The sequence below is a fragment of the Oryctolagus cuniculus genome, chromosome 11, assembly GCF_051225735.1.
Source record: "Oryctolagus cuniculus isolate XC-2025 breed Fujian yellow rabbit chromosome 11, ASM5122573v1, whole genome shotgun sequence".
Taxonomy (NCBI): domain Eukaryota; kingdom Metazoa; phylum Chordata; class Mammalia; order Lagomorpha; family Leporidae; genus Oryctolagus; species Oryctolagus cuniculus.
Genome location: NC_142877.1, coordinates 14,140,593 through 14,167,310, shown reverse-complemented (window position 1 = coordinate 14,167,310; position 26,718 = coordinate 14,140,593). Strand labels below are relative to the sequence as shown.

Here is a 26,718-nt window from a genome sequence, read left to right as displayed (position 1 = left end):
GGGGGTGTACTTTTAGACCAGACAAATCCTGTTAGTATAGATGCACTTACCAGGGACTTGGCATTCTCTATGCTAGCTCCAAGAGCTGGCGAGGTGCTGTCAGTGTGATGACTTGGCTAATGCAAACTTAAATCAAATGCTGGCCCACATGAAATGGAATTTAAATGCCTTACAGCCCTTGGCATTATGAATAGGAAGAGATTCGAGGATTTCCGAGGACAGGACTCTGGGCTGGATCTATTTTGGCCTCCAGTGAACTCAGCATGCTTGACTTCTGCTTTAAAGAAGGAATTAGGGACGCTGGGTGAAGGTGCAAATTGAAGTGAGTGCCCTGATCTCACTGGACAGGAAGAACCCAGAGGTGTGGGAGGCCAGCTGTTGGCATTCACCCCTCAGAAATTAAGTGGAAGTGACTATCTTAATATTCAGCAGGCACTGATAAGGTAAGAAGTCTGGTGTCAGGCCCTGAAAAGTTAAATCAAAGGCAACCCACTCGAGCCTTAATTGTATAACCAGCAACATATATCAAAACAAAACCACCTCTGTAGGTCTGGCTTTGACTTGAGCCACCATGGGAGTTACAGATCGTCCCCTAACACCCAGGCTTGCGCTTTCATCCAAATCGTGGATAAAGACTTTGAACACTATTTGGGGGTGGGTGTTAGACAGTACTACTTTAGGTTCACCTATCCTGAAAAAATAGTATTTTGACTTTTACCCATGTTATTGGAGGCCAAGTGGGATCCCAAAGCTCTGTAGCCCAAATCTGCAGATTCTGAGTATGGTTGGAAAAAATCCCTTCATGGGCTCTCAATGATATGAAAGACAAACAGGATCTGACTGGAAACTCTTTCCAAACAGAAACATCAAGCACATCTTTGAGGAGGCTGCAGGCTGCAGAGCTCCAGGGTGATGACTCCTATCAGACAGCAGGAATTTTCTGTTTGGCTGGTGCCAAGTTAGATTGGATGGGTCTTAGGAAATGACATGGGTTTTTGAAATTTAATTAATTTATTTGAAAGTCAGAGGGAGAAACAGTATCTTCCATCTGCTAGCTCACTCCCCAAATGGCTGCAACAGCAGTGGGTAAGCCAGGCGAAAGCCAGGAGCTGGGAACTGGGAACTCCATGTGGGTCTCCCACATGGGTGCAGGGGCCCAAGGACTTGGGCCATCTTCTGCTGCTTCCCCAGACACATTAGTAGGGAGCTGGATGAGAAGTAGAGCAGCTGGGATTTGAACTGGTGCTGTATGGGATGCTGGCATCTGCAGGCTGCAGCATAACCCACTGCAGCACAATGCTGGCCCCAACATTATCTAATATTTTTAGATTTTAATGAGGTGACAGTCCCACTTGTTGCCCCTCATTGCAGTCCCTGGAGCTACTGTGCATTTCACTGGTTTCATTCTGTATGCAGAGGAACAGAAGTCACTGAAGCATTTACTGTTACCTAGAGGAGATAACAGTGTTCCTTTCCTGCTCCATCTCAGGTCATCTCTGTTCTCCAGCTCTGGTCTCTGAGTATCCCTGTTTCACAAGACATCAAACACACTATGTTCACAGAATCACAATACCAGGCCTGAAGGACAAGAGAAGAGAATGTATCCCCCTGCATGGGTTAGACATACTTTTTTTCTTTCACACAATGTGGGAGATAAATCCAATGCTTCCCAGTGTAATTTCTTAAAAGTATTTGGTTCCCACGTAGGAATGTTCTTGCAAAGCAAAGAACAAGCGTCTATTCCTTGGTGCCACTGAAAGACACCCAATGGTAGTTGCATTTGGTTGGTTCTACTGGTGTCACATCCTGGCTCACTCCTGGGCTTTGATGATGAATGAAACCCTAACCACAGGACACGGGTAATCTTGTGACCCCAAAGTGCCCATCATAAACCAACAACTCAATCCTCCATCCAGACAGTAAGGCCAGTAATGCCAGGATTCTGGCATTGAATACACGATGGCAGGAAAGGGCTGCTCACCATCAGGGAGTCACAGGTTTTCTGATGAGACCTAAGGACCACTCGCAAAGCTTTGCTTCCTGGTCCCACAAGTCTTGAGTTTTGCTGACTTAAAGGTTTTGGTACCCACGGGAAGAATATGATTAAAATTCATGGAAAATGTAATTAAAAGCTGTTTATTTTGATACAAAAGCATTTTTTAATCTTTGCATGGTGTTTTTCTAAATTGTCCAACGTTTTGAAGTACATTTGAACTTCCACTAGGGCTACAGCGATGGTTGCCTGCACTGCAGACTCAGACTGCCACCTGTGCAATTTCTGAGCTCTTACCCCTAAGGGCAGACATATAAAGGGATCCAACATGTCGGCAGGGAAACCAGCCACACGACCCAGGAGAAATACAGTCACTACTGCACCAAGAAGGCAGCATGTGCAGGTGACACCAAGGAGTTCTCTGGGGCATCTCCACATCCTGGCAGGCCCACCAAGGGATCATGTGCTCTGGGAGTGAAGCGTAGGTCACCCTTCCAAGCCAAGAACCCCAACCAACGGAGGTACTGGCCCAAAGCAGGGGCGTCATGACAGAGCTGGCAGGCCGTTAGAAATGCCAGCAGCCTCGTGACCATTGCAGGAATGAGGGCATAGCAGTGACCTATTTTCCTCCTGGTGTGTCTTTCTTCTCCTTCCCAGTACCATATATAGTGTATGCTGTGCAAGTCATACTTGCTGTTGATTGCTTACGTTACCCAGACAGGATCAGTGGTGCCAGTGGAGGAATGAAATCAGAGCTGGATTCAGCAACAGGACACAGCCATGGCATCTTCTCTTTGGGGAGAGGATCAGCATATTTGTGGTTATGTGTGAGAGTTTATTCATAGTGGGAATAGGTAGAGAACTGTGTATGTGCGAAGGCGTGAGGGTATGGCGTGCTGGGCAGCCCAGGGCTGCAGCATAGTGGACCGCTGCTATTTTTGCTTGTTAATGCCCCTCTTCTTTACTTTGGTGACAACACATGGCCTTTTCCCTGGGTAACTACCTTTCCTCCATCTGCCGCAGGTGGGAATCCAGGACCCTGCCTCGCATCCCCCCCCACCCAGGGCAAGGCATGCGACTCAAGTAAAATTAACTTCTTCCTGGGACTGGAACTGACAGCACAAGGGTGCTGGGAAGGAAGGTGGGCGGCAGGGGGCTGTCTGGCCAGGAGTGTCCTGACCAGAATGCTCCTGGGTCCTGCAACTGAGGTCAGCGAGCCCCCCGCCCCTGCCCTCGCACTCCCCCAGCTCCCCTGCCCCCGGCCCTGGCCCCAGTGCTGTCTGTCCAGAGGCCTTGTCAGCGTCTCCTTTGGAGAAGCATCACATATACCCCCAAGCAGGTATTCACAGCCCAACCTCTGGAACTTTTCTGTGTTGCCTTATTTGGAAAAAAGGGTCTTGCAAATGTGATTAAGGGTCTTGAGAGGAGGTTATCTTGGATTATCCCAGTGGACCCTAAACGTGTGCTTGTTAGGAGGCACTGGGACACTTAACACACACAGAGACGGTGATGTGATGCCAGCACCAGAGCCTGGAGTGATGCAGCCACCAGAAGCTGCAAGAAGCAAGGGGGAAGTTCTCCTCCAGAGCCTGTGCAGGGGCCGTGGCTCGGTGACACCGGGATTCTGGGTTTATGACCAGAACTGTACAACAAACTCGGCTGCTTTAAGCCATTGAGTTTGTAGCAATTTGTAATGGCAGCCCTGGAAACCAAGGCACCTTGCAACAAATTCAGTTTTTGGCTTCAAGAGGTCAGTTTCTGCTGCTTGGTACGGAAGAACCCTAATTGTTACCCCTAATTGTTACCGTTGTTCATGACTTTAATTCTTTACTCCAATGACCGAGTTAGTTCCAGCTGGATTCCTGGTCCGTGCAACCTATTCTGGCTGGACCAGCCAGAGACAAAGGCTGTGCCACATCCCAGACTGCTGGCATCAAGTCGTCCCACGTATCACCCAGCCTCCCTAGTCAAGACAGCAGTCAGGAAATCAGCTTCACACAAGCAGGAACAGGTCTCTGGGCCTCACTCTTTATTTGCATACTGATTTTCACTGACAACAAGGGAGTGAGGGTGAGTTTTTTTTTTTTTTTTTTTTTTTTTTTTTTTTTTTTTTTTTTTTTTTTTTTGTGGTCAAGATCACACAGAATCTCGCAGTGGAGTCAGGCCAGGCAATTCTCTTCGTTGACGGGATCAGAACATCTGGAAGCCATCTGGCTTCTTGATATGTTTGGCAAGACCACGTAGGGGTACATGCAGCTCTTCTGATCCTCGTACCCCAACCTGGGCACAACTGGGCCTGGACATGTACGGGAGGGCTGGTGTCTGTGTGTGTGGTGAATTCCTGGGAGGCCTTTTTGGTTGTGCCCCAGCCTCTGTTCCAGTCTGGATACTTGGAATCCATGTGTATGTCGGGGACCCACTGCATGCTAGGCCCTGTGCGTGACATGCGTGCGGTCTTCACACGTGCCATTCCCTCTGCGTGGAATAGCCCACCACGGGACCCCCTTGGTCTAGGTAGCGTATTTCTCCCTTGGTGGCAGGTGAGGTCATCGTGTGCTCGGGTGAGACTTCCAAGGCGATGGTCGCTGGTATGTTATGCATGCTACGATCCCCGCACGTGTTAAGTCTCCTGTGGTATATTTATGTGGATTATTGCACTAGCGTCTGCCCACTACTAGTCTGTATGCTTCAGGCGTAGAGGGCTATAGATTTTGTCAACCATTTTTTCTTTACACCTAGTAAGCAGGCAATAAAGCGGAGGCCGGATGAGTGAGGTCAAGGTGAGCAGTGGCTGTGTGCAACACCCGAGTGGGCAGGGGGGCCGGGTGAGGGAACTGGAAAGCGCAAGCCTCACACACGGCCACTCAGGTCCTTAAAATATCCTAAAAATGCTGCTCAGCTAAACAAGATGTCTGCAGGCCCCACGTGAAACCACGGCTGATAGTTGTTGGTGATGGATATGTGCTGAATGTGCGAACAGTCTACAAGGGACTCACCGTAGAAAAGTCACAGATGAAGCAGAGACGGGGGAGGCAGAGCTGACCGGGCCTCCCTTTCCATCTTGTTCACACCCTGGCACGGGCATGGTGTCTTTCTGGCTATTTCCCCTTTCCCCTCCATGTAGGCTGAACAAACTGGGTCAACACTTTATTCAACACGTACTGCATATCCACTCTGCACCACGCCTGGGGTTAAGCCAAGCCAGGTCTTCCATCTTGAGGCTCCTGGGATGGGACTCGGGGGCACGGACGATGGGTGCTCCAGCCCCAGCATGTGCAGAGCGGAGGAGCCACCCCCGACTCTCAGCAAGTAGAAGATTCGGCGGGGGCGTGTGAGAGCTGTGTCCCCAGCAAGGGCCCTACAGGGCTGGGAGTCCCACGCCTTTGCCTGGGCCATTATTACTAAAGGTAGGGCGGGGGCCCAGGTCAGACTGGGGTCCTGGTGGCCAGCCCCCTGCCGCCAGCATTTCAGAACTGGCCTTTCAGTGCCTCCTCTGCTCCATTCGGTTTTTACCTTGCTCTGGGTCTAGCCGGTGGCCATGGGAGAGATGGAAGACCTGGAGGCTGCCTCCTATTGGAAGAACCGCAGCTGAGGTCCCGGGCTCCCACATTCGAATTCCCTGCCTGGTCCTTTGCCTCACTCCGACAGAGGGTTTTCATCTTATGCATCAACTTCGGGGATCCACACACAAACTCTGTGAGGGCAGAAGAGTGGACAGGACACTCGGCAGACCACAGCCTGCATTCCACAGCTGACTGGCGCTCCCTAGTTGTGTGACGTGGGGGTGAGACAGTGCCCCTCTGAGCCTCAGTTCCCCACCTGTGAAAAGGGGGTGATTCTCATCTTCCAACATGAGGCCAAATGTGATCTGGCTGGCTAACAGCAGGGGCCCAGGAGTCCTTGGCTTCCTGTTGACCTTCTCTGGCTGTGCCCGTGCCCTCCTGCTCTGGGCCACGGAGGAAGGGGCCTATTTCTCAGGCCAGCATGAGTCTGTCTCACTACGACAAGGAAACGAAGCAGGGGAGGAGTCTTTGTTTCAGCTGACTCTAGGCACATGGGAAGGGGGACACGCAGCCCTGGCTTTAACACCCCCGAGAGTCTGGAGGCTCACTGGGGGCCTGGGTCTCCAGATCTGCAGACTGTCCCTCCTGGGAGGTCTCTCGCGACGTCTCCAGAGAGGCCTCCGACGCGCCGTCCATGCTGCTCAGCAAGTCCTCAAACTCCCGGTGGTCGCTGTTGCGCACGGCCGCCTCCAGAGCCTTCTGGCGCCGGTAGAAGTGGGAGAACTTGTTGAAGATGATGGTGATGGGGAGTGCCACCACCAAGATGCCCCCCAGGATGCATCCAGAGGCTGCCAACTTGCCAGCCACCGTCACTGGCACCACATCCCCGTAGCCCACTGTGGTCATGCTCACTGTGCCCCACCACCAGCAGGCTGGGATGGTGTCAAAGCCCACGTCCTCCTCCTTTTCAGCTGTGTAGGCCACACCGGAGAACACCGACACGCCCACGGCCAGGTACAGCAGTAAGATGCCCACCTCACGGTAGCTATGCTGGAAGAAAACGTAGGGACCCAAGTCAGAGCTGGATGGGCTTACAGACCTGCTATTGGGCATGTGGGGAAACTGAGGCCCATGGATTAAGATGGCCAGGTCACAAAGTCACAGGTACAGTTAGTGCCAAGACCCAGGTCTCCTGACTCCCAACTAAAATCTTCCACTACCATAGGCAGCAACATTGTCTGGGCCTGAGCACAGGCCTAATTGCTGTTCAGGGATCCTGCTAGGGCCCAGCTGATCCTTCTAACTTGGGGGCCACTGGCGGCCCCAGCCGGCGAAGGAAAAGCTTGCAATCTTCCACACTGCTGCAGAGCCAAGAGAGCTGGCGTTTATATCCCGCCATGCAGAGTTGGTTTCACACACTTTGGACGGGTCCATCCCATGTGTGACGAGTACAAAATGTTTCCTGTGCCTCGTGGAAGCTGAGAGGGTGTATGACACAGGACATGCTCGCCCACGGGTGTGCGTGTCTGCTCTACCCTTGAAGCCAAGCCCTAGGGCAGCGTGCCCCTGGCAACATCTGCAGGCACTTCTGGTTGTCAGAACTGGGCCAGGTGTGCCACTGGCACCCAGAGAGTAGAGACCAGGGATGGGGCTTCACATCCTACAGTGCGCAGGACGGTCCCCACAACAAAGAATGCTCTGGTCCCCAACGTCAATGGCATGAGGCCGAGAGCCCCCAGTTTGGAGCAGAGGCTCTCAGACTGTAAAGTGCGGAGGGAACATGGCGAGATCTTACTAAAAGGCAGAACCTGAAGGAGGGTCTGGGACAGCAGCACAGGGTCTGTCTCACAAACTTCCACGCTGAGAGGCGAGGCTCTTGTGTGCAGTATCTGCCTCCTGTGTCGTGGCCCCTGGCAGCCCCACCTGATGCTCTCCTCCCTCCTTCCCCATCGTCAGGCCTTGGCCCTCTGCACCATTTAGGCAAAGCCGAATTCTGGAGCAGAGGGGGTCTTCTTCCCTGGAGAGATGCTGAGCTCAGGGGGTCTGGCTAACGGAATTCCCTGTGACCACCTAGGCCACCTGCCAGGAGGACATGCAAGGGCCTCTCCTGAGCACCGTTCCGGGACCCGGCGCAGAGCGGCACGGAGCTTTAGCAGAAAGCGCACGAGGTGCTGTGGTCCGACCCCGCTGGGTTATTCCCAGCTCTGCCACTGCTTCCAGAGGGGCCCCGGGGCAGTCCTGTCCGCTGTCAGAGCCTCAGTTTCCACACCTGCACAGCAGCAACAATAACACTGTGGCAACCACCCTGTGCACACACCAGGGCCCAGCGCTGTGGGCCAAGAGGTCACGGCCTTTTCGCACCCCATCATCCCTCTAGCCTCTTCAACCACATCTCTTCCCCTGTACCCCCCCAGCAAACATCCTGCTCTCTCTCCAGGCTGCGGGACAAGCCGTTCACTCTGCCTCCCTCCCCAAACCAGCCTAGGTCACCCCTTGGACTGTAAGTTGGCCAGGGAAGCGACCTGCACCCTGTGCCCCATGCAGGGCCTGGCTCCAGGACCTGCTCAACAGACCGCAGGCTGGCTCTCAAAAGCCAACCCTCCAGCCTCGCATCTGCAGAGAAGAACCCACAGCACCTTCCTGACGCAGTCCTCCCGAAGACGAAATCGCATCTGGAACCTGGCTCAGACCTGGTGCTCAGGAAGGGGCGGCTCTGGGGCTACCCCGAGCCTTAGCACGCAAAGGGGGCTCAGAGGAGGCCCTTGCATGTCCTCCTGGCAGGGCAGCCGGGGAATGGAGTGCTGGCAGGTGGCCTAGGTGGTCACAGGGAATTCCATTAGCCAGACCCCCTGAGCTCAGCATCTCTCCAGTCCGTGCCTGGCGGCGCAGGCTCCAGCTGGGCAGTCGGCGCCCGCTTTGCCTATGCCCGTGCTATGCATTGCTTCACGTTGGACAGACCCGTCCGAGGTGACCTCCGTCTTGTTTTCTGTGTGTCTGGCTGCTAAACACGACCAGCCGAGCCCTGCCTCTGTTTTCTCCTTGGGAACCTGGGCGGCTAACTGTAACGTCCTTGGCCACAGCGCCGCCGGGAGGGAAAGTCAGACCTGATGCAAAACGCACAACACCCGGCACCCAGCCCTGTGCCTGGCGCCCCACCGTGCCCCTGGCCGCACGCTCTGCGCCGGCCACACCGCCCTTCCCCGGCCCGCCCCGGCCTCGCCGGCCCTACCTTGAGCGTGGCGCCCAGCGAGCGCAGCCCCGTGGAGTGGCGCGCCAACTTGAGCACGCGGAAGATGCGCATGAGGCGGAACACCTGCACCACCTTGCCCAGGTCGCCCAGCTCCTCGCCGCCCGCGCCGCGCCGGCCACCCAGCGCCGCGCCGGCCAGCAGCGTGAGGTAGAAGGGCAGCACCGACACGATGTCGATGAGGTTGAGCGGGTGGCAGAAGAAGTTGCGCGTGCTGGGCGCCAGCAGGAGGCGCGACGACACCTCGAAGCTGAACCAGGCGATGCAGAAGTACTCGAGGCGCCGCAGCACCGGGTCGTCGTCGCGCGCGTCCTCGGCGCTGCGCCCCGCGGCCACGGCGGCCACGGCGGCCGCCGCCTCGCGGGCCTGGTACTCGGGCAGGCTGTGGATGCACATGGCGGCGATGGAGGCGAGCACCACGCCGATGGAGACGCAGCTGAAGAGCTTGCTGGGCAGCGAGTAGCCCGGGTTCTCCATGGTGAGCCAGAGGCGGCGGCGCAGGCGGCCGCAGCGCGCCGCGCCGTAGCGCGCCAGCTCGCGCTGCACGTCGGAGATCTCGTCGGGGCACGGGTCCACGCTGCTCGGCGTGTCGCTGTCCTCGTCCCAGGCGCGCGGCCGCGCCACGCGCCGCTCCAGGTAGCGGCCGCGGCAGCAGGCGGCCAGCGCGCTCTCGCCCAGGCCCCAGTAGTCGGCCTCCTGGCCGAAGGCGAAGACGCACAGCTCGTCGAGCACGTGCAGGCGGCCGGTGCGGTAGAAGTGCAGCAGGCCCAGGAAGAAGCCCGGGTGCCGGTCGAAGTAGAACTCGCGCGCCGCCGCGTCGTAGTCGTCGCACAGGCGTCGCGCCTGCTCCTCCGACGCCGCGGCCTGCAGGCGGCCCAGCCGCGTGCCCGGGAACCGCGCCAGCGCGCGCGCGCTCAGCCGCCGCCGCACGCCGCCCACGTTCACGCGCAGCGCCTCGTCGCTTCGCCGCCAGGGGACGCCGGCGCCGCGCCCCGGGGACTCGCTCACCATGGCTGCGGCGCGCGCGGGCCTGTGGACAGCGGGAGGTTCCGCTGAGGGGGCTCCCCCTTACCTCGGGGCGTCCCTGCCAGGAAATCCCGATGAGAGGCCCGGCCCCACCCCGCAGCCGTGTGTGGAGCGCCCGGCGTGCAGTGGGTGCTCGGTGGGTGTCTGGGGGCCTCAGGATTCGGATTCGGGCCTGGGTTCGAGGATGCGCCCTCCCCAGCTGGAGGCTTTGGCCCAATCACTGACCTCCCGCCCCGTTTTGTTTTTTCTCCTGCAGACATCGACTTGGGAGGACTGCGTGTGCGATGGGATTGGGCGCCGCCCTGGCACCTGGTAGGTCCCCCCCCCCCCCAGATGCCCCGTTCCTGGATTTCTGTCCCCGACGTGCGAGTCCTCGGAACCTGTGTGTTCTGCAGAGTGGAGCTAGCTGAGCTCCCTGCCTCGGCGGCGAGGGGAGACCTAGTTAGACCAGGTGTTGGCTGGGACTAGCAGCCTCACCTGCGACTTTGTCAGGGATGCGTGGTCTCAGCCTTTGGGGGGTTTGCTGACCCAGAAACCCTGGGCCTGGGGTCCAGCTGTCTGTGGTTTCACAGCCTGGAGAGTGATTCCACACACGGTGGAGAAGGAGAGCTACTCATTTACACTGTGGGAAGGCTCTGGGGCCTGAGGCCTGCCCTTGAACCCTGGCTCTTTTGTGTGACCTTAGGCAAGTCACTTCACCTCTCTGATTTAAAATACCAACCTCCAAGTGTCTATCAGGCCTGGCTCACGGAAGGGGTTTACTCAATTATCCACCTGTGCCACGCTCTCCTGGCGGCAGGCACACCTGGGTGTACGTCTGGGACCCTGGGGGGGGGGGAGGTACTTGTTCTCCAGCTCTGCCTCCGGCACAGTGCACAGTGCAGACAATAGCACCCACCCCCAAGGGCGGCTGGAAGATTAAGGTAGGGCGGGGAGAGTGTTCGGCGTCAGGGACTGCTGGGGAGGTGCTGGGTCCTGCCCCTGCCCGCTGCGGAAGGCCAGTGACTCACTGCCTGACCCTGTGGGTTCAGGGCTGCCTGCCTCCTGGGGTGCACCTGGCCCGAGGCCTGCTCTTACACAGGTTGGCGTTCTCACCCTGGTTGTGTCACTTACGTGACATCAGGCCAGTCTCCTCCCTTGTGTGGGCTTCAGCTCTCCTGTCTTTAGAACGGGGATAATGGCAGTTTGGATGGACTGTCATTGTGAGTGTGTGTGCCGAGGCCCTGGGACACAGTAGTTGATCAGTAAACATTCATCCCCTGTACTTCCCTCTGACCAGGTCTGAGTGCAGATTCTCACTCTGCCCCTGTGACCTTGAGCAGATCCACTGCCCTCTGTAAGCTCCAGTTTCCCCGTCTGTGTCCCGGGCAGCAGCACAGTTTCTACGAAAGGCTGCAAGATGCAGAGTGGCAGTGTGGTCCCTGGCGCGGAGCTGGGCAGTGAGCAGGGTGGGCTGCAGCTCTGCTCCCGGCTCCTGCGCCTGGACTTGGCACCCATTCTTCATTAGCAGCATGGACCTGAGCCACTGCCTTCCTCTCTCTGGGACTCCCTTTCCTGCTCTATAAAATGGGGGTAATTCAACCAACACTTCCTGAAAAGAACCTGGATATCGGAAAGATTAAGCGACTTGTTCCAAGGAACCCAGCTCGACCTTGGCACCGTGGGGGCAGGCAGCAGCCAGGCTATTTGAGCACTCACTACCTACTGGTCACTCCCCTGAGCACCCCCTCCCCTCCTTTAGTCCCTCAGACCCAATGAGCAAGGTCTTCCAATCCCATTTTACAGATGAGCAGGCAGGTCCACCTGGGAGCTTCCAAAGCACCGCCCTCTGCATCCTTCCCTCCTTGGGGTGGGCTTCTAGAGGGGGCTGGCCCCGGAAGCCCCAGGCAGCTCCCGGCTTCCCACTCTGGCTGCCCAGGACCCGGGACCTTCCTGGACCACGCCCCTTCCCGAGGGAGGCCCCTTACCTGTCGCGGCCCCTCCCGGACCCTGCGCGTCTGTCCCCAGAGGCTGGGAGCCGCTGGCTGCGCCGGGGCTGGAGTCTGTTCCCGCGGCCCCGCGGAGCCTTGCTGCTCCGGAGACCCGGCTGCCCGCTCCTTCCCTGGCTTCCTGCGTCCCCCGCGGCCTCGGCCGCATCGATCGCTGCCGGGGGAGGGAGGGAGGCCGCGGGCGGCAGGAGGAGGTGGTTTCTATTCCTGACTCGGCTGGAGGGTGCTGGTGTCTGGAGGCTGGGGCCAACAGCCCGGGTGTCCTCCCAAGCCAGGGGCCGGGGAAGGAGGGATCCTTTAGCTTCAGCGCCTGAGAATCCCCTTCGGGAGGGACTGCAGCCCCAGCCTGTCTGGCAAAGGATCAATAGTAATCATAGTTGGCTTTATTGAGTGCTTAGTAGGTGCCAGGCACTCTGCTTCAGGTGCTTAGCTCAGTTATCCCTGACCCAGACGTGGCAGGGGTGGGCTCCTGGAGTCCTCATTTTGTAGCTGAAGCACAGGTATTTGGCTCAGGCTGTGGGGGATCTGGGTTAGGGGGCTGTGGCTCCCGGCTTCATTTTCCTGGGAGGCCAGAGCAGGTGCAAGGCCTGGCTCTTCCCTGGGTGGGCTGTGGCTCCCCAGTATTTTGCTCCTGAGGCCCCGTATCCTCTTCTGCCCAAGGGCCACAGCTTCCCATCTTCCAAGTGGGCTGGGAGGGGAGGGGAGAAATGTGCCAAGGAGCTGTGTCAAGTTGCAGGATCTGCACCTATGTATTGAGTGGCTGGGGTGTGCCTGATGCAAGACTTAACAAAAATGTTGTTTTTAATAAGGAGAGTTAGTAACAACTACCTAGCACTTACTTTGGGCCAAGACAGGCCTCATCTCATTCAGGCTGCAAATCTATTTGCGGGACAGGTGCTGTCTCACGGCTGGGAAATGAGGCTTTGAGAGGCATGGAGACCTTCCCAAGGTCACACCGCTGACTTCCTCTAGGCCAGCATGGTTCAATAGATACAACGTGAACTGCATATAGAATCTAAACTTTTAATGGCAATATTTAAAAGAAGAGAAACAAGACAGATTATTTAAATAATATATCTTATTTAACCTAGTATATCCAAGATGTTGTAATTCCAATGTGAAATCAATACAGAAATCATTGATGTCACATTTTACATTTTCATTTTTGTGAGTCTTTGACTTCCATTGTGCTGGGTTTTTATGCCGGACTTGGGCAGTTTTAGACACCATGAATGAGTTCTCACTGTTTCTCTAGGTCGCAAGTCTGGGCACAGCATGGCTGGATTCTCTACTCAGGGTCCCCCAGGCTGAAGCCAAGGCATTGGCCAGGGTTGAGATTCTGACCCGAGGTTCTCTTCCATACTCAGATTGTTGGCAGAATTCATTTCCTGTGCTTATAGGACTGAGATGCCCGTCTTGCTGCCAGCTGTCTGCTAGGGATCAGCCTCAGAGCCTGGAGTCACCTGCGCTTCCTTGCTGCCTGACCTCACAGGCAGATCGCAGCATGAACACCTGCATTCTGCAGGCAACCCAGAGTGTGGGCTTCCTTGTTTTGTTTAAGATTTATTTTGTTTATTTGAAAGGCACAGTGATGGAGGGGGGAGGGAGAGGGAGAGGGAGAGAGAGAGAAAGACGAGAGAAAGAGAGAGAGAGAAAAATCTTCTTTTGCTGGTTCCTGCCCAAATGGCTGCAAGGGTCAGGATTGGGCCAGGCGGAGCCAGGAGCCAGGAGCTTCTTCTGGGTCTCCTACGTGGGTGCAGGGGCCCAAGGCCTTGGGCCATCCTCCACTGCTTTTACAGGCACCTTAGCAGAGAGGTGGATTGGAAGTGGAGCAGCTGGGACTCAAACTGGTGCCATATGGGGGTGACGGCACTGCGGGGGCAGGGAGTCTGTAAAGGACTCACCTGATTAGGCCAGGCCACTGTCAGTCACCCTTCTGACATGCATTCCCCACTCACAGGTTGCATTCTGAGAGGAGGATGTTGTACAGGGGTGAGGGTATTTGGGGTCATTTAAAAAATTCAGCCTGCCACGTCCGCCTATAACAAATCTCATTTAGGACAGATCGTATTTGACGTGCTCAGTAGCCGTGAGCGGCTGGCGGCTCCCGTGTAGGGTTGCATAGCCCTAGGCTGCAGCCCTTCAGTTTCACGCAGAGGAAGCAGTGAGAGCAGGCACCTCTTGCCTACCTCCCTCATTTCGCCAGCAGGTCTCCCATTTGCTGCTCTCGGACTGCGACTGCGGCCTCCACTGCCCTCCCCAGAGCCGGAGAGGTGGACAGACCCATTTCCCTAGGGCAGAAGACACTGGGTCCATGAGTTGGCATCACCCCGAGATCACGTTGTAGTGGGTACTCGGAGTTGTGGATAGTTCACAGGTGCCGAGAACGGGAAGAGGGCCAGCCTCGGTCTCTGTTGCTGCCTTCTATATAACACGGTGGGCTGTCCCCCAAGTTTTCCCTCAGTCTCTGGCCGGAACCCTCGGGGGGATTTACCTGCAGAGAGAGCTTGCTGCTGCAGAAAATACAGAAGTTTGGGGATTAAGTGGACCTGGTGTGGCAGGAAGCTTCTTAAATATCTCCGGGTGAGGGCTGCCTCCTGCTTCTCATGCCCCCTGTGTGACCCCGCCCCTTGCGTGTGGGCGGGACTTGCTGGCTGACTCCTGAGCAGAATGTGGCCAAGGGGCTGGAATGTTCCATAAAGCTGGGCCTTGCAGGGGGCTCTGTTGACTTCTGGCCATCATCCTGCCACGAACTGAAACTCTGCCAACTTCCACGTGAACGGGACAGTGGCTCCCTCTCCAGAGGAGACTTCCGCGCTGACTGACACCTCCGTAGCAGTCTCATGAAGCCGATGACCCCGGTAAACCATGCCTGGGTTCTCGACCCACAGAAACCCTGAGATAACAAATGTGTGCAGTTTTAAGCCACTTTGGTGGTGGTGGCTGGTGACATGGCAACAGACGAGAGTGCGTGGGGTTTGGATCTTGCTTTTGCCACTGAATTGCTGTGTGACCTTGGGCCGAGTGTCTGTTCTCGGTGCTTACCTACCTCAGCTGTAAAATGGGAACAATGCCTACGTTTCAGGGTTTGGCTGAGGATTAGCAATGCTGTTCCCTCCCCATGAACAGCCCTTCCTGCACTTCCTTTTCCTGGTATATCAGGATTGAATTTTGCTTGTGGAAGAGAAACCTTCCCTGGAGAGGAGGTCACTTTTGTCAGCGTGCCAGGGCAGGTGCGGCTGCTCAGGAACTGAAGATCCAGGCTCCCCGTCACTTCCTGCTGCGCGGTTCTCAAGCGGCTCTCAGCCTTGTGGCCGACGCTGCGCAGAGCTGCCCCGAGCACGCTGGCTTGTGCTGTGCCCTTCCTGCACAGTTACGAGGGCATCTCTCTGTCAGAGGCTCCCCTGGGGCTGCAGAGCCTGCGAGGGCTCCACTCAGGGAGACGCAGAAGGGCCTGGGGATTGGTGTGTCCCACCCACACTGGTTGCTGGAGCTGCCCTGTGGCTGTCCCTCGAGGCCACACCTTAGTCACCTCTTCTCTGTTTTGTGCACTTCGCCACTGCCACACATGCTTCTCCTGGAATCGTTCTAGGGCGGCGCCATCATCTGAATCTTCGTCTCAGCCGGTCCTGGAGGCCTCCAGACGGCTGTTCTGGCTGCAGCAGCCGGGTCCCAGGAGGGATGAGGGGCAGATGGAGGATGGGCAGAAGGCTGAGCGTCCTGAGTTAGGGAAGCAGTAGTCTCCCAGGAAGTCTGTCCCAGGAGCCTTCCCCGCACTCCTGATTGGCCAGTCCCAGGTCACGTGACCATTCCTTGCCACAGGGAGCTTACAGCAAAGTGCACAAATATTAAGTTAAAGCCAAATGAATTTTTTTGCAAATGGGTATATTCATATAACTACATTCCGAGTCAAAATCTAGAATGTCACCAGCACTCTGGTAGTGTGAGGGTTTGGGACAAATGTTCCTAATTGAGGACACTGCCGTTGGTAAGAATAGGGAAAATGGCTTGCTGGCAGTGTCGCACTTGGCCGGCTCCTACTCAGACTCAAGGCCTTGGCTTGGGCAGTCACTTCCTTCAGGACGCCTTTGCTGGTTCCAAGCTGGCTAAGATCCCTCCCAGCCTGCGTAGACTCCTTGGTGTCTCCAGTCTGGGGCAGATTGTGCGTTACTCCAGCTGGGGCTTCGTCTACTCCAATAGTGCATAGGTCTCTCTGCAACACAGCCTGGAGCCTGTAAGTGTTCAGCAAACGTTTATCAAGGAGGGAAAGTGAAGATGGGGTCTGCGGAGGAACTGAGTGTCCAGTGTCTCAGGCGGCTTCCTAGAAGGGGAGTGGAAATGGAGCTGAATGGTTTGGAATTCAGTAGCTAGGACAGAGCCGGCACAGACCTGGGGTGACAGGCAGGGAGTTAGCCAGTGAGCTGAGCAGGTGCATTGTGTAGATGTGTAGCCAGAGAAGTCCTGGCCTGTGACCCGCTGCCTCCTGCCATTCCAGGGACCCAGCTCAGCAGCCAAGTTGGAACTGGGAGCTTCCTGCTGGGACCCCCGATTTTTCTTTCCTATTGCCTTTTAGCAATAAGCTGTGCACAACAGGCTTGGGTTCCGGCCATCCAGAACTGAGCCCGATCACTTCACCCTCGTGAATCTTTGTGATCCTGTTTCTCAGAGCTGGGAGGATTCTTCACAGACCGAGTGTCGTGGAGTGGTCAGGAAGCGAGGGGTGTGGGGCCAGCCTGTCTGGGTCAAATCCTGGTTCTGCCACGTAGAGGCTGCATGACTTTGAGTGCCCTTGTGCCTCAGTTTCCTCATATATGAGATGGAGAATAATAATAAAGCCCATGTGGGAAGGCGGTGAGGACTTAGGGAGATTATACATGCAACGTGGGTAACGTAACACCTGGCGGAGGCTGGGTGTGCTGGACTTGTTGGGAGCTGTTGCTGGCTTCTTTCCTTTTCTTTTCAGTATCTAAGGAGGAATAGGACAAGGTTTAGTGCTAGCTGCATCACCTCTCAGCCAGGCATCTGGGGCAAGTCACTGGCCTCAAAAATGCTGCTGTGTCCCCCTTGTCAAGTGGGAGGAGGAGTGGCCACGTTTCTTGGGGCAGGGATGGGTGAGTGAAATGCTCTGTGGGAGGCGTACTGTGGGCATTGACTACAGACTTCTGTTCAGCATCCGAATCAGCCAAGCTGTTCCTGTAATCAGTCTGCAACACAGAGTCCCCAAATCTCAGACTTTTTCTACCACAAACACTATTTCTCTCCCACCCGTGACACTTAACCAGAACAGCTCAGCTTCCGGCCTGCTCTGTGTGTCTCTCATGCTGACACTGGCGGTTTCCGGTCAAAGTCATCTCCTGGCACAGGTGGGAGCTCCCAGGTGACTGGTGCCTTGTCTTAAACCCGGCATGTGTCCCATAAGTCAAGACAGGTTCATGGCCAAGCCCCAGGTCACTGGAGCAGGGGTATGCACTCTCCTCTAGGGGTGCCAGGGTAGCAGTGGGGAGGAAAGGGCAACATGGGGCACATAGTACAATCTGTTGTGTTATTTGAGGTTATGGGTGGAGAAACTGAGGCCCAGAAAGAGCGAGTGACAGTTCTCTTTGTCCCGCTCTCCCAGGCCTCACCTTTATCCACTCACAGCCACGCCCCCTTAAGGACAAGGACCGCTCTGTGGAAGGCGTCATCGCTGATGTCGTCCTTGCAGACATCCCAGAGTACACCTAACACAAACTAGGATGGCGCCTCTTCGGAGGCCGCACTGTATCGCGGTCTGCGGTGGACCCCAACGTTACGCGGTCCATGACTTAGTGTGCGCTTGCTGCTTCTGAGTCCGCATTTCAGACATTGGGTCCCACGGGGAGGACTGCGGTCCTGAGGGAGTCCGAGTCTTTCCGTCTCCCAAGAGGGCAAACAGGTGAAGGACACACCTCGGATCGCCCTGTGGTGTCAAGAGAATGAGGAACGAGGAACCAGGGTTTCCAAGTTCAGCCCCACACTTGACCCCCAAGCCCTAGTCCATCAGGGGTGTGAGAGAAGGGGCTATGGGGGAGGGTTTGCCTGCCTCGCTCCCCTTGCTAGAACAAGGCCCGGGTAAGAGGGAGAGTCGGAGCCCAGTGTCTGGGTCCAGAACTGTCTAGAGGTGGCTGTCCGTCATGCCCTCATTGATCCCCGCCTCCCACCAAGAAACACTCATTAGGTTTTTTTTTTAACTTTTATTTAATGAATATAAATTTCCAAAGTACAGCTTATGGATTACAATGGCTTCCCCCCATAACGTCCCTCCCACCCACAACCCTCCCCTTTCCCACTCCCTCTCCCCTTCCATTCACCTCAAGATTCATTTTTGATTCTCTTTATATACAGAAGATCAGTTTAGCATACATTAAGTAAAGATTTCAACAGTTTGCTCCCACACAGAAACATAAAGTGAAAAATACTGTTTGAGTACTAGTTATAGCATTAAATCACAATGTACAGCACGCTAAGGACAGAGATCCTACATGAGGAGTAAGTGCACAGTGACTCCTGTTGTTGACTTAACAAATTGACACTCTTGTTTATGGCCTCAGTAAGCACCCTAGGCTCTTGTCATGAGCTGCCAAGGCTATGGAAGCCCCCTGAGTTCACCGACTCTGATCATATTTAGACAAGGCCATGGTCAAAGTGGAAGTTCTCTCCTCCCTTCAGAGAAAGGTACCTCCTTCTTTGATGACCCGTTCTTTCCACTGGGATCTCACTCGCGAAGATCTTTCATTTAGGTTTTTTTTTTTTTCCCCCAGAGTGTCTTGGCTTTCCATGCCTGAAATACTCTCATGGGCTTTTCAGCCGGATCCACATGCCTTAAGGGCTGATTCTGAGGCCAGAGTGCTGTTTAGGACATCTGCCATTCTATGGGTCTGCTGTGTATCTCACTTCCCATGTTGGATCGTTCTCTCCCTTTTTTATTCTATCAGCTAGTATTTGAAGACACTATTCTTGTTTATATGATCCCTTTGGTTCTTAGTCCTATCATTATGATCAATTGTGAACAGAAATTGATCACTGGGACTAGTGAGATGGCATTGGTACATGCCACTTTGATGGGATTGAATTGGAATCCCCTGATATGTTTCTAACTCTACCGTTTGAGTAAGTCAGCTTGAGCATGTCCCAAATTGCACATCTCTTCCCCTCATTACGTTTTTGTTTTGTTTTGTTTTGACAGGCAGAGTGGACAGTGAGAGAGAGAGAGAGAGAAAGGTCTTCCTTTTTCCATTAGTTCACTCCTCAATGGCCGCTGCGGCTGGTGCACTGTGCCGATCCAAAGCCAGGAGCCAGGTGCTTCTCCTGGTCTCCCATGGGGTGCAGGGCCCAAGCACTTGGGCCATCCTCCACTGCACTCCCTGGCCACAGCAGAGAGCTGGCCTGGAAGAGGGGCAACCCGGACAGAATCTGGCGCCCCAACCAGGACTAGAACCCGGGGTGCCGGCGCCGCAGGCAGAGGATTAGCCTAGTGAGCTGTGGTGCCGACCTCATTAGGTTCTGACAACAGACCTGGCCCTGGAGACGCGGAGCCCAGGGAGGTGTCGGCCAGCAATGGGGACGGAGCCGCTGTCCTGACGATATCCCACCCACCCTGGCAGCGTGTCCCCCAGTCGGGGGCAGTTTGAAGTGATCTTAGTGTGTACGTGGCTGCAGCATTACACAGCACTGACCCTTGGAGTAAAAAGCTCTTCTCTCTTGTTTCTTCTGACTACAGCGGGGAGAAAGTCTTGGGTTAGAGATCTGCCCTGGGCCCGTCTATTTAACCTTTGCTAACTTCCATTTGTTAAAACAGAAGCAGGCAGGCCTAGCTAGAGGCATTAATCTGACTCGATGTATTTTAATGGGGCTGAGCTGTCGTCAGCACATTTGTTGTCACCATTACATTCCATGTGTGGCAAGTGACAACGTGTAGTAGTGACATCAAGTTTTCTTTTGCAATACATGTGTTTATGCACAAAGGATGCTTAAAGGAAACGGGGCAGGTAGCAGCCCAGGTAGCGTGAGGCAGATGCCGATGCGGTGTGCCTGATCACCCTGTGCTGCTGGGACCCAGGTCCCGGGTGGCTGGACTGCCTGAGGGAGGGGTCAGGACTCCCACACAGAGGGCCCTGCCCGACTTGGGCGTTTCCGGTGTGAGACACAGGAAGTGCAGAGATGGAAAGTGGGCGTTAGGAAGGGTGGGAGCTGGGTGCGTCCGTGCTGGGGGTACTGGGGTGATGAAGAGGAGCTCCTCTGGTTGAGATCGGACAGTGGATCTTGAAGCCCGGGGAGAATGCAGGGCCGCAGGGAAGACACAGCAGAAGTTATCAGAATATTGGCACTGCTGCTGGCAGAGAGGGTCTCCGGCCCCTCGTCATCATCTCCTCCTGCCGGGAGTCCCATGGGAGATGCAGAGCTGTGGCTCCTGAACCAGAACTAGCCTGAGGAAACAGGGAAAAAAAGGTGAACTTCTCCCATAATAGGGTTCTGTGTGCAGGGCTGGGTCCCCTCCCCGCCAGGCCCCGTGAGACCAAGGCGGAATGCCCCACCCTCCTCCTCAGGGTGAGCTGAGGCCCGGGGCAGTGTGGGGATGAGGTCGCGGTGACACAGCAGGTCCCGTAAGAGAAGCAGGGATTGCCAGCTCCTGCACCATCCTATTGACTTCCCCAGTTCTGCTCACGGGAGGGCCTGGCTTCTGGGTTATAGCTGTGAAGCCTGTTGAGCTGGAGGGAACTCCCGCAGGTGGGGTGGGCAAGGGCAGGCGCCCAGCCCCGGCACACAGCGGCTGTACCTCTGGTGGGGTCTCGGCAGTCCCGGCCGCAGGCTGCGCGGCAGCAGCGCTTCTTGCCCTTGCAGTCGGAATCGCTGTGACACAGGTGCTGCGTGGGGCTCAGGCAGTGCAGCCGGTCCTCAGGGCAGCCTCCTGCCTTTACTGCAACAGAGGGGCCTGGGTGAGCCCTGCCCATGCCAGCTTCCCACGCAGCACGGGGCTTGGGTGGGCCGCGAGGTGGAGCAGGGTACTTACACGAGACCCGAGGGACACACTGCAGGAAACAGCCTTTGTGACAGCACTTCATGGTTGAGGGACACTGGCTGTCATCCATGCACTGATCAGGCACCGACTGGATGCAGGGCTCATCGTCTGGTGGGCAGGCCCCTGATTTCACTGTAAAAGAACCCCCCAGGGGCCAGCGCTGTGGCTTAGCAGGTAAGGTTGCCACCTTCAGCGCCGGCATCCCATACGGGTGCCGGTTCTAGTCCCGGCTGCTCCACTTCCGATCCAGCTCTCTGCCATGGCTTAGGAAAGCAGTGGAAGATGGCTCAAGTCTTTGGGCCTCTGCACCCAATGTAGGAGACCCGGAAGAAGCTCCTGGCTCCTGGCTTTGGATCAGCCCAGCTCCAGCCTTTGTGGCCATCTGGGGAATGAACCAGCAGATGGAAGAGCGCGCGCTCTCTCTCTCTCTCTCTCTCTGCCTCTCTGTAACCCTGACTTTCAAGTAAAATAAACAAATCTTTAAAAATAAGAAAGAGCCCCCAATCTTGCAGCAGGATAATGAGGTCTGAATTCTCCCTCCCTCCCTTCTTGCTGTCACAAACAGCCACAAGGGGAGTGGCTGTTTTTGTTGTTGTTGTTGTTTATGACCGCCATGCTTCAGTTCTCTCTCTCTCTGAAGTGGGAACCTGAACTTCTTCCTCCCAGAGCTGGCTTGAGACTCACCTTGCTTAGAGGATAGGCTGCAGTGAGGTTCAGAATCCCCCTGTGGCCAGCAGGGCTGTGCCTGGTCTGCCCTGCCCCTCTTCCTAGCCTCGCCTCCGACACTCTTGCTCCGAGGGGCTCCTCATCTGCTCCAGGCCCATCCCCCTGGCAGGGCTCTGCTGTGCCTGTGCTCTCTGCCTGGGGCTCTTTCCCACGCCCCATCTACGTGGTCAGCTCATTAGGTCTCAGCTGCAACCCTACTCTGACCACACCTTAACTAGGTCAGTTCCCACCCACCCAGGCACCCCAAAGTATCTTCCCATCGCCTTGCTCTGCATCTGTTTGTCTGCCTCTGTGAAGGTACACACTGCCTGCTTTGCTCACCATTAGTCCATAGCACAGCATTTGGTGTACAACACCAGGGACTCATCGGCTGTTTGAAAGACAGTCACCGTGTTGCAGGTGTGATGGGTGCTGTCACCCTGGGGCCTTGTCACACAACCACGGTCGGCCATGTCTGTCCTGCTCATCATTGTTGCCCGTGTTGGTTTCAGAATTTGACTCTGTCTTTGAGTGCTCCCCTGAATGGCCAAAGAATGTTCTCTCCTGAGCATCCCTCGCCATTCTTGTAATGATTTGGGGCCATTTTCTGATTCCATGCAGAAGGCATATCGTGGAAGAAGAAATCAATGCCTGGCGCACGCAGGCCTGGGCTGAGACTCCCAGAGCCTCATGCCCTCTGACCTCCATGACCCTCCGCTCTGGCTGCCCTTTGGCCTCAGGGATGGAGCTGGTCCCAGGCCTTCCATTCAGTCTAGCATCAGAAGGTGCAAGAGTTTCCAAGGCAGCTGGATCCAGTGCTGTGACTTTGTCTCTGTGCCGCTTCCCCCACTGAGCCCCCTGCCCGGTGCCAGCTGCACGCACAGTGTGGGCTTTTGGCTCAGAGTAAGTGCTCAAAGCCAGCTCATTGGTAGGCTGGGTTGTTTTAAATTGAATTGCTGCCCCCTGCTGGAGGAAGTGGTTTAGTCTGTGTTGGCCTCGCTACTAGGATTACCCTCTTCCAGGAGGTTGGGAGCGTGGTGGGGTTGTGTGAAGGGCCTTGGGAGACTGGGCTCCAGGGTTTAGCTTTGCGCTCACAAACCCAGGCCAGAGGTGCTTGGGTCTCAAAGAGTGGGCCAAATAGAGCTGCCTGGACACAGAGGAGAAGCAGGGGGTGGGGGCAAGAAGCCGTTCTGGGAGGAAGGGCTTGGGCTGAATCCTGGGGAATAGACGGGGAGAGGGGCTGGGAGTCTGCAGTTCAAATGGGGAAAACTGTGACAGTCACAGTGCGGCCTGGAAATAGAAGCCTGGCGTATGCCGAGGCTTGAGAGGGCCCGAGCGGTCACGCTCATTCTGTTCGTCCGTCTTCCCTAACCTTCCCTTCACATCTAGGTCCCCACTCAGAGTTACATGCATAGAGACATGTCACACATATGACTGACACTCAGGCACACGCAGACACCCTCCTGATCCATACACCATGGATCTGTGGGCTCAGAGGGAGAGGAAACCATCCCTGGACCTGGCTGAACAAGTACAGGGACACACAGACCCAGAAGCACACACAGTCCAGATACATGGTCGCTCAGATCTATATGTGTGATTAGCTGTAGGCTTATGATTATATAATTTCATATAACCATATGAAATTTCCAATAGCTAACTGTTTTTGAGTGACAAAAGTAATTTCACTTGGTTTAACCTAATACACACATCAATATACATGATTGTTACACACACACACACACACGTAGAAGTACAGTCATTCGTATGAATATACACATAGTTAAGTATATATACAAACTCATGTGTGCCTACACACACAGATAGTTAATTACACGGCACTCAGACATGCGGTCCTATGCATGGGCGGTAACGAGACGGGGAGGGAGGGAATCAGGTGAGCCACCTGGGGGTAGTAAGTAGCCCCTGTTATCTCAAGACCCACAGGATCCAGGTTTGGTTGCCCTTGCTCTGAAGATAAACAAACCCCTGTCTCCCACCGCCCTCTGCCCCCCCCCCCCATATGAACCAGGCTCAGACCAGTTTAGGGAGCCAAACCTGACCTTGATTGACCTACAGCTTATTATACGCTCATGTAATACATTAGCATGCAAAATGGCACACCTGCCAGGTGCCGTGACAGGAAACACGGGACCACCTAAAGAGCAAGAAGGGTGCCCGGGGAATGCCCACCTTCTCCCCAGGAAAACCGTGAGTATTCCTTCCCCTTGTTAGACTGCACCCTAACACACGCTTGCTAGAATGTACCTCCCCGTTCATGAAGGACCCAGGTGATATTAAGCAGTTCAGAGGAGGGGCCAGCTCCCCTCCAGGTAGGCCCCGTTCAGTCTGTGGAGTGCACGTCTCTGCTTTCTCAGGACAACGCTCACTGCTGGCTGTTCACTGTTCTCTGACTTGCTCGTGAATTCCTTTTTAAACTCAGGGACCCGAGTATCGAGCAGCCCTTGCTGTCTGGTGCCAGCGTGTGTGTGTGTGTGTGCAGGGAAACACACATGGGCACACACAGCCATCTGTGTACAACCCAGTGCAGAGGAAGCCCTAATACCGTGTAGCGGTTGAAACCAGTGACTTTAATTAGGCACTTGCTGTTGCTCAGGCACTGTGCCAGCCTCTTTGTATCAGAGATTCTTGACGTTTAAGTGAGGGGCTGGGCTGGGCATCCACAGGCAGCAAACCACGGCTTCTCTTCCCTCTACGCTTTCAGCTTCCACGGGGCCTGAAATTCACTGAGAGCCTGGCAGATGTCTCACAGGAGAGAAGTTAGGGAAGAACACGATGTGGTGGATTAGGAGACAGACAAGCACACAGCACTGGGAGGTCCTGGCCAGGTGCAGGCTCTGCTGGCACCTCGCTCCTGCCTCTGGGAGGTGCGAGGCCTTCCCAGACCCTCAGTAGCTCCCCCAAGTCACCCACTTATGCTGCACTTACTGTATGCCAGGCCTTATTCCTCAGGACACCACTTACTCTCCAGAGAGAGGCAGGGAACCATATTTTACAAGAAGTAAGTGGACAGGATCAAATATCCACACTCAGATGCCACCTTGATGCTAACTGAGTCGGTCTTTGGCTTGGGCGAGTGGTTTCTCACTGTGCCTCAGTTTCTTCATCTGTAGCATGGGTGTAAAGATAGCCCTGGCCTCCTGTGTCACAGTAGGGCATCTTATCATGGTGGTGCCTGACTCACAGCCGACACAGGGCCTGGCCTTGGACTTCACCTGTGTCCTTCCTCTCTTGGCCTGGGGGTCTCTGAGCCCCCTCCTCCCTAAACCAGCTCATGATCTAGACAGGAACTTATTTCTGAGAAAGGCAAAGGCAGGGAATATGTAGAAGTCTGCTCCCCAGAGTCAGAGGGAAAAGGAGGACCTGTCCACGTTGCTGACTTCCTCCTGTGAATGGGGCCAGGGCTGTTCAGTGAATGTAGGTCAAAGCATTCCAACCCCAGAAGGGGACACAAGCCACAGCCTCACCCAGACTGGGAGACACCTGTCTGGCCTTACCTGTCCATCGGCAGGGCAGCCCTGGCCTTGTCAGGGGGAGGGAATGGGAGCAGAAGACTGGGGGAAGGGAGCAACAGGGTGTCTCCCAACAGACCCCAGATACCAGAAGCTACACCCCTACTCAACTCCAGGCCCCTCCACAGGTTGGGCTGGGGGCCAGAGAAGGCTCATGGCACCTGCCAAGTAGACCCAGTCACTGCTCCACAGGTACCAGCCATGCAACAGCAGACCCGGACAGCTCCCAGGCCCTGTCCCCAGAGGCACAGGGCTCTGTGTTCACGTGCTCAGACACACACGACTGCTGCCATTGCTAGGAGGCCACAGAGACAAGCAGGCACAGCGACATGCCGATACACAGAGACGGGTGCACGGCTTCACCACCCCACCCCACCCCGCCAAGATGTGTAGACAGGCACAGGCAAGCCTGAGACACTGGCGGGAAGACATTTACAGAGAAGGATGCAGGTGGGTGGACAGGTGTCAGGATGCACAAACAAAACCACAGGCTCCTGGAAGCGCTGGGAAGCAGACACACACACGTGCACACTCACACACACACACACACACACACACTGCCGGCCTTCCTCTAAACCCCCCCCCCCCCAAGAGGTACTGTTCTTGGAGTAGGGGTTCTACCTGCACTCACCTCCCTTCTTCCGCCCAGAGGCAGCAGGCAGCTGGCTCCCCAGAGCCAGGAGGGCCACCAGGAGGACGCTGCAGATCCTCATGTTTCTGTGCCGGCACCTAATAAGATCAGAGCCCAGGGGCCCCAAATTAACACCTACAGGCTCAGGGAGGTCACAGCCACTGAGTCAGGAGGAGGGCATGCATGGCCTGCATGCATGCGTGTGCCTGACTTATCTCAGCCCCACCCCCTGCCCAAGGGCCTCCGAGTAAATCCTGCCTGTGCAGGATATGCAGACAGGGTGGGGTGGGGGTGGGGGTGGGGTATGGCTTGGATCAAGTCCTGCCCGCGTAGCTGACTCTGCATAGCCAACGTAACTGTGATCGCGGGCGCATCTTGTCCCTCTTTGCCCTTCAGTCTTTCTCTTCTGTGTACAGGGTGAAGGTTGTTGAGTCATGTATTTTAAGATCCTAAAGCCCCAGCAATGTCCTAGGCAGGGGACAGAAGTCAGTGTCAAATGGTAGGGAAGTTTTCAGAGTTCTGGATGCCTAGGGAGGGAAACAGCATCAGGGTTAGGGACAGAGCTCCCTGTCCGAGGAGGCAGGCCCAGGCTGGCACAGGGGTGAGGCCAGGCCTGGCGTCTCCTCCTGGCATCCCCTGGCTGGGAGAGTCTGGCCCTGCCTTGCTGAAGTCACCTCCTGTGGCATCTGGGAGAACCACCCTCTGCCCAGCCTGGCTTGGCTGTGGTGGTTGGTGGAACATGGTTTTGGGTTGGCTGAGCTCTCAGGCCATAGCAGTTGTAGTGGCCACTGGGACCACTTCCTTGACCCCAAGGGATCCTGAGCAGAAAGATCACATGGTCCAGGGGCCTCTGCTGTTGGCTTCTGCAGTTGGTGGAAGAGAGGCAGCGAAGGCTTAGTGTCCAAAGGGGCCCCAAACAGAAGCTCCATCAGCATAGGAACAGATCGAGTCTGACTTCTCAGCCCTCTGGTTTGAAAGAGGAGAAAATTGTGAACCGAGATGGGTGGAGACTGGCCCAGGGTGTGAAGCTGATTCCTGACTCAGCTTCGACTTCC

At 55.7% G+C, this 26,718-nt stretch overlaps 2 protein-coding genes and 1 long non-coding RNA gene across 5 annotated transcripts in view; 1 reads left to right on the top strand and 2 right to left on the bottom strand.

Annotated features, from left to right (window-relative positions):
• Nucleotides 1–4,054: 4,054 nt before the first annotated feature.
• On the bottom strand, nt 4,055–12,432 carry KCNS1 (potassium voltage-gated channel modifier subfamily S member 1). Of its 3 annotated transcripts, none has more exons than XM_089307939.1 (3): nt 11,737–12,432; nt 8,726–9,773; nt 4,055–6,255 (listed from the first exon to the last, which is right to left on the bottom strand). In XM_089307939.1, exons 2-3 carry the CDS (start codon nt 9,752–9,754, stop codon nt 6,076–6,078), a joined length of 1,209 nt encoding a protein of 402 aa, XP_089164065.1. In that variant the 5' UTR covers nt 9,755–9,773; nt 11,737–12,432; the 3' UTR covers nt 4,055–6,075. The 3 variants fall into 3 exon arrangements, with proteins under 3 accessions (XP_089164065.1, XP_089164066.1, XP_051700967.1); XM_089307940.1 differs by having other exon boundaries at nt 4,055–6,252; XM_051845007.3 differs by having other exon boundaries at nt 4,057–6,546; nt 11,737–12,071.
• A 3,544-nt stretch (nt 12,433–15,976) lies between these two features.
• The window catches only part of LOC138844287 (uncharacterized), an 81,130-nt gene continuing 70,388 nt past the window's right edge, over nt 15,977–26,718 (top strand). The window contains exon 1 of the long non-coding RNA XR_016216532.1: nt 15,977–15,991. This is a non-coding gene — a long non-coding RNA (uncharacterized LOC138844287). The remainder of the gene's footprint in view (nt 15,992–26,718) is intronic.
• Nucleotides 18,227–25,820, bottom strand: WFDC5 (WAP four-disulfide core domain 5). The gene is made up of 4 exons (XM_008274755.5): nt 25,664–25,820; nt 20,786–20,926; nt 20,552–20,692; nt 18,227–20,201 (listed from the first exon to the last, which is right to left on the bottom strand). The coding sequence occupies exons 1-4, from the start codon at nt 25,743–25,745 to the stop codon at nt 20,197–20,199; spliced, it is 369 nt and encodes a 122-aa protein (XP_008272977.3). The 5' UTR covers nt 25,746–25,820; the 3' UTR covers nt 18,227–20,196.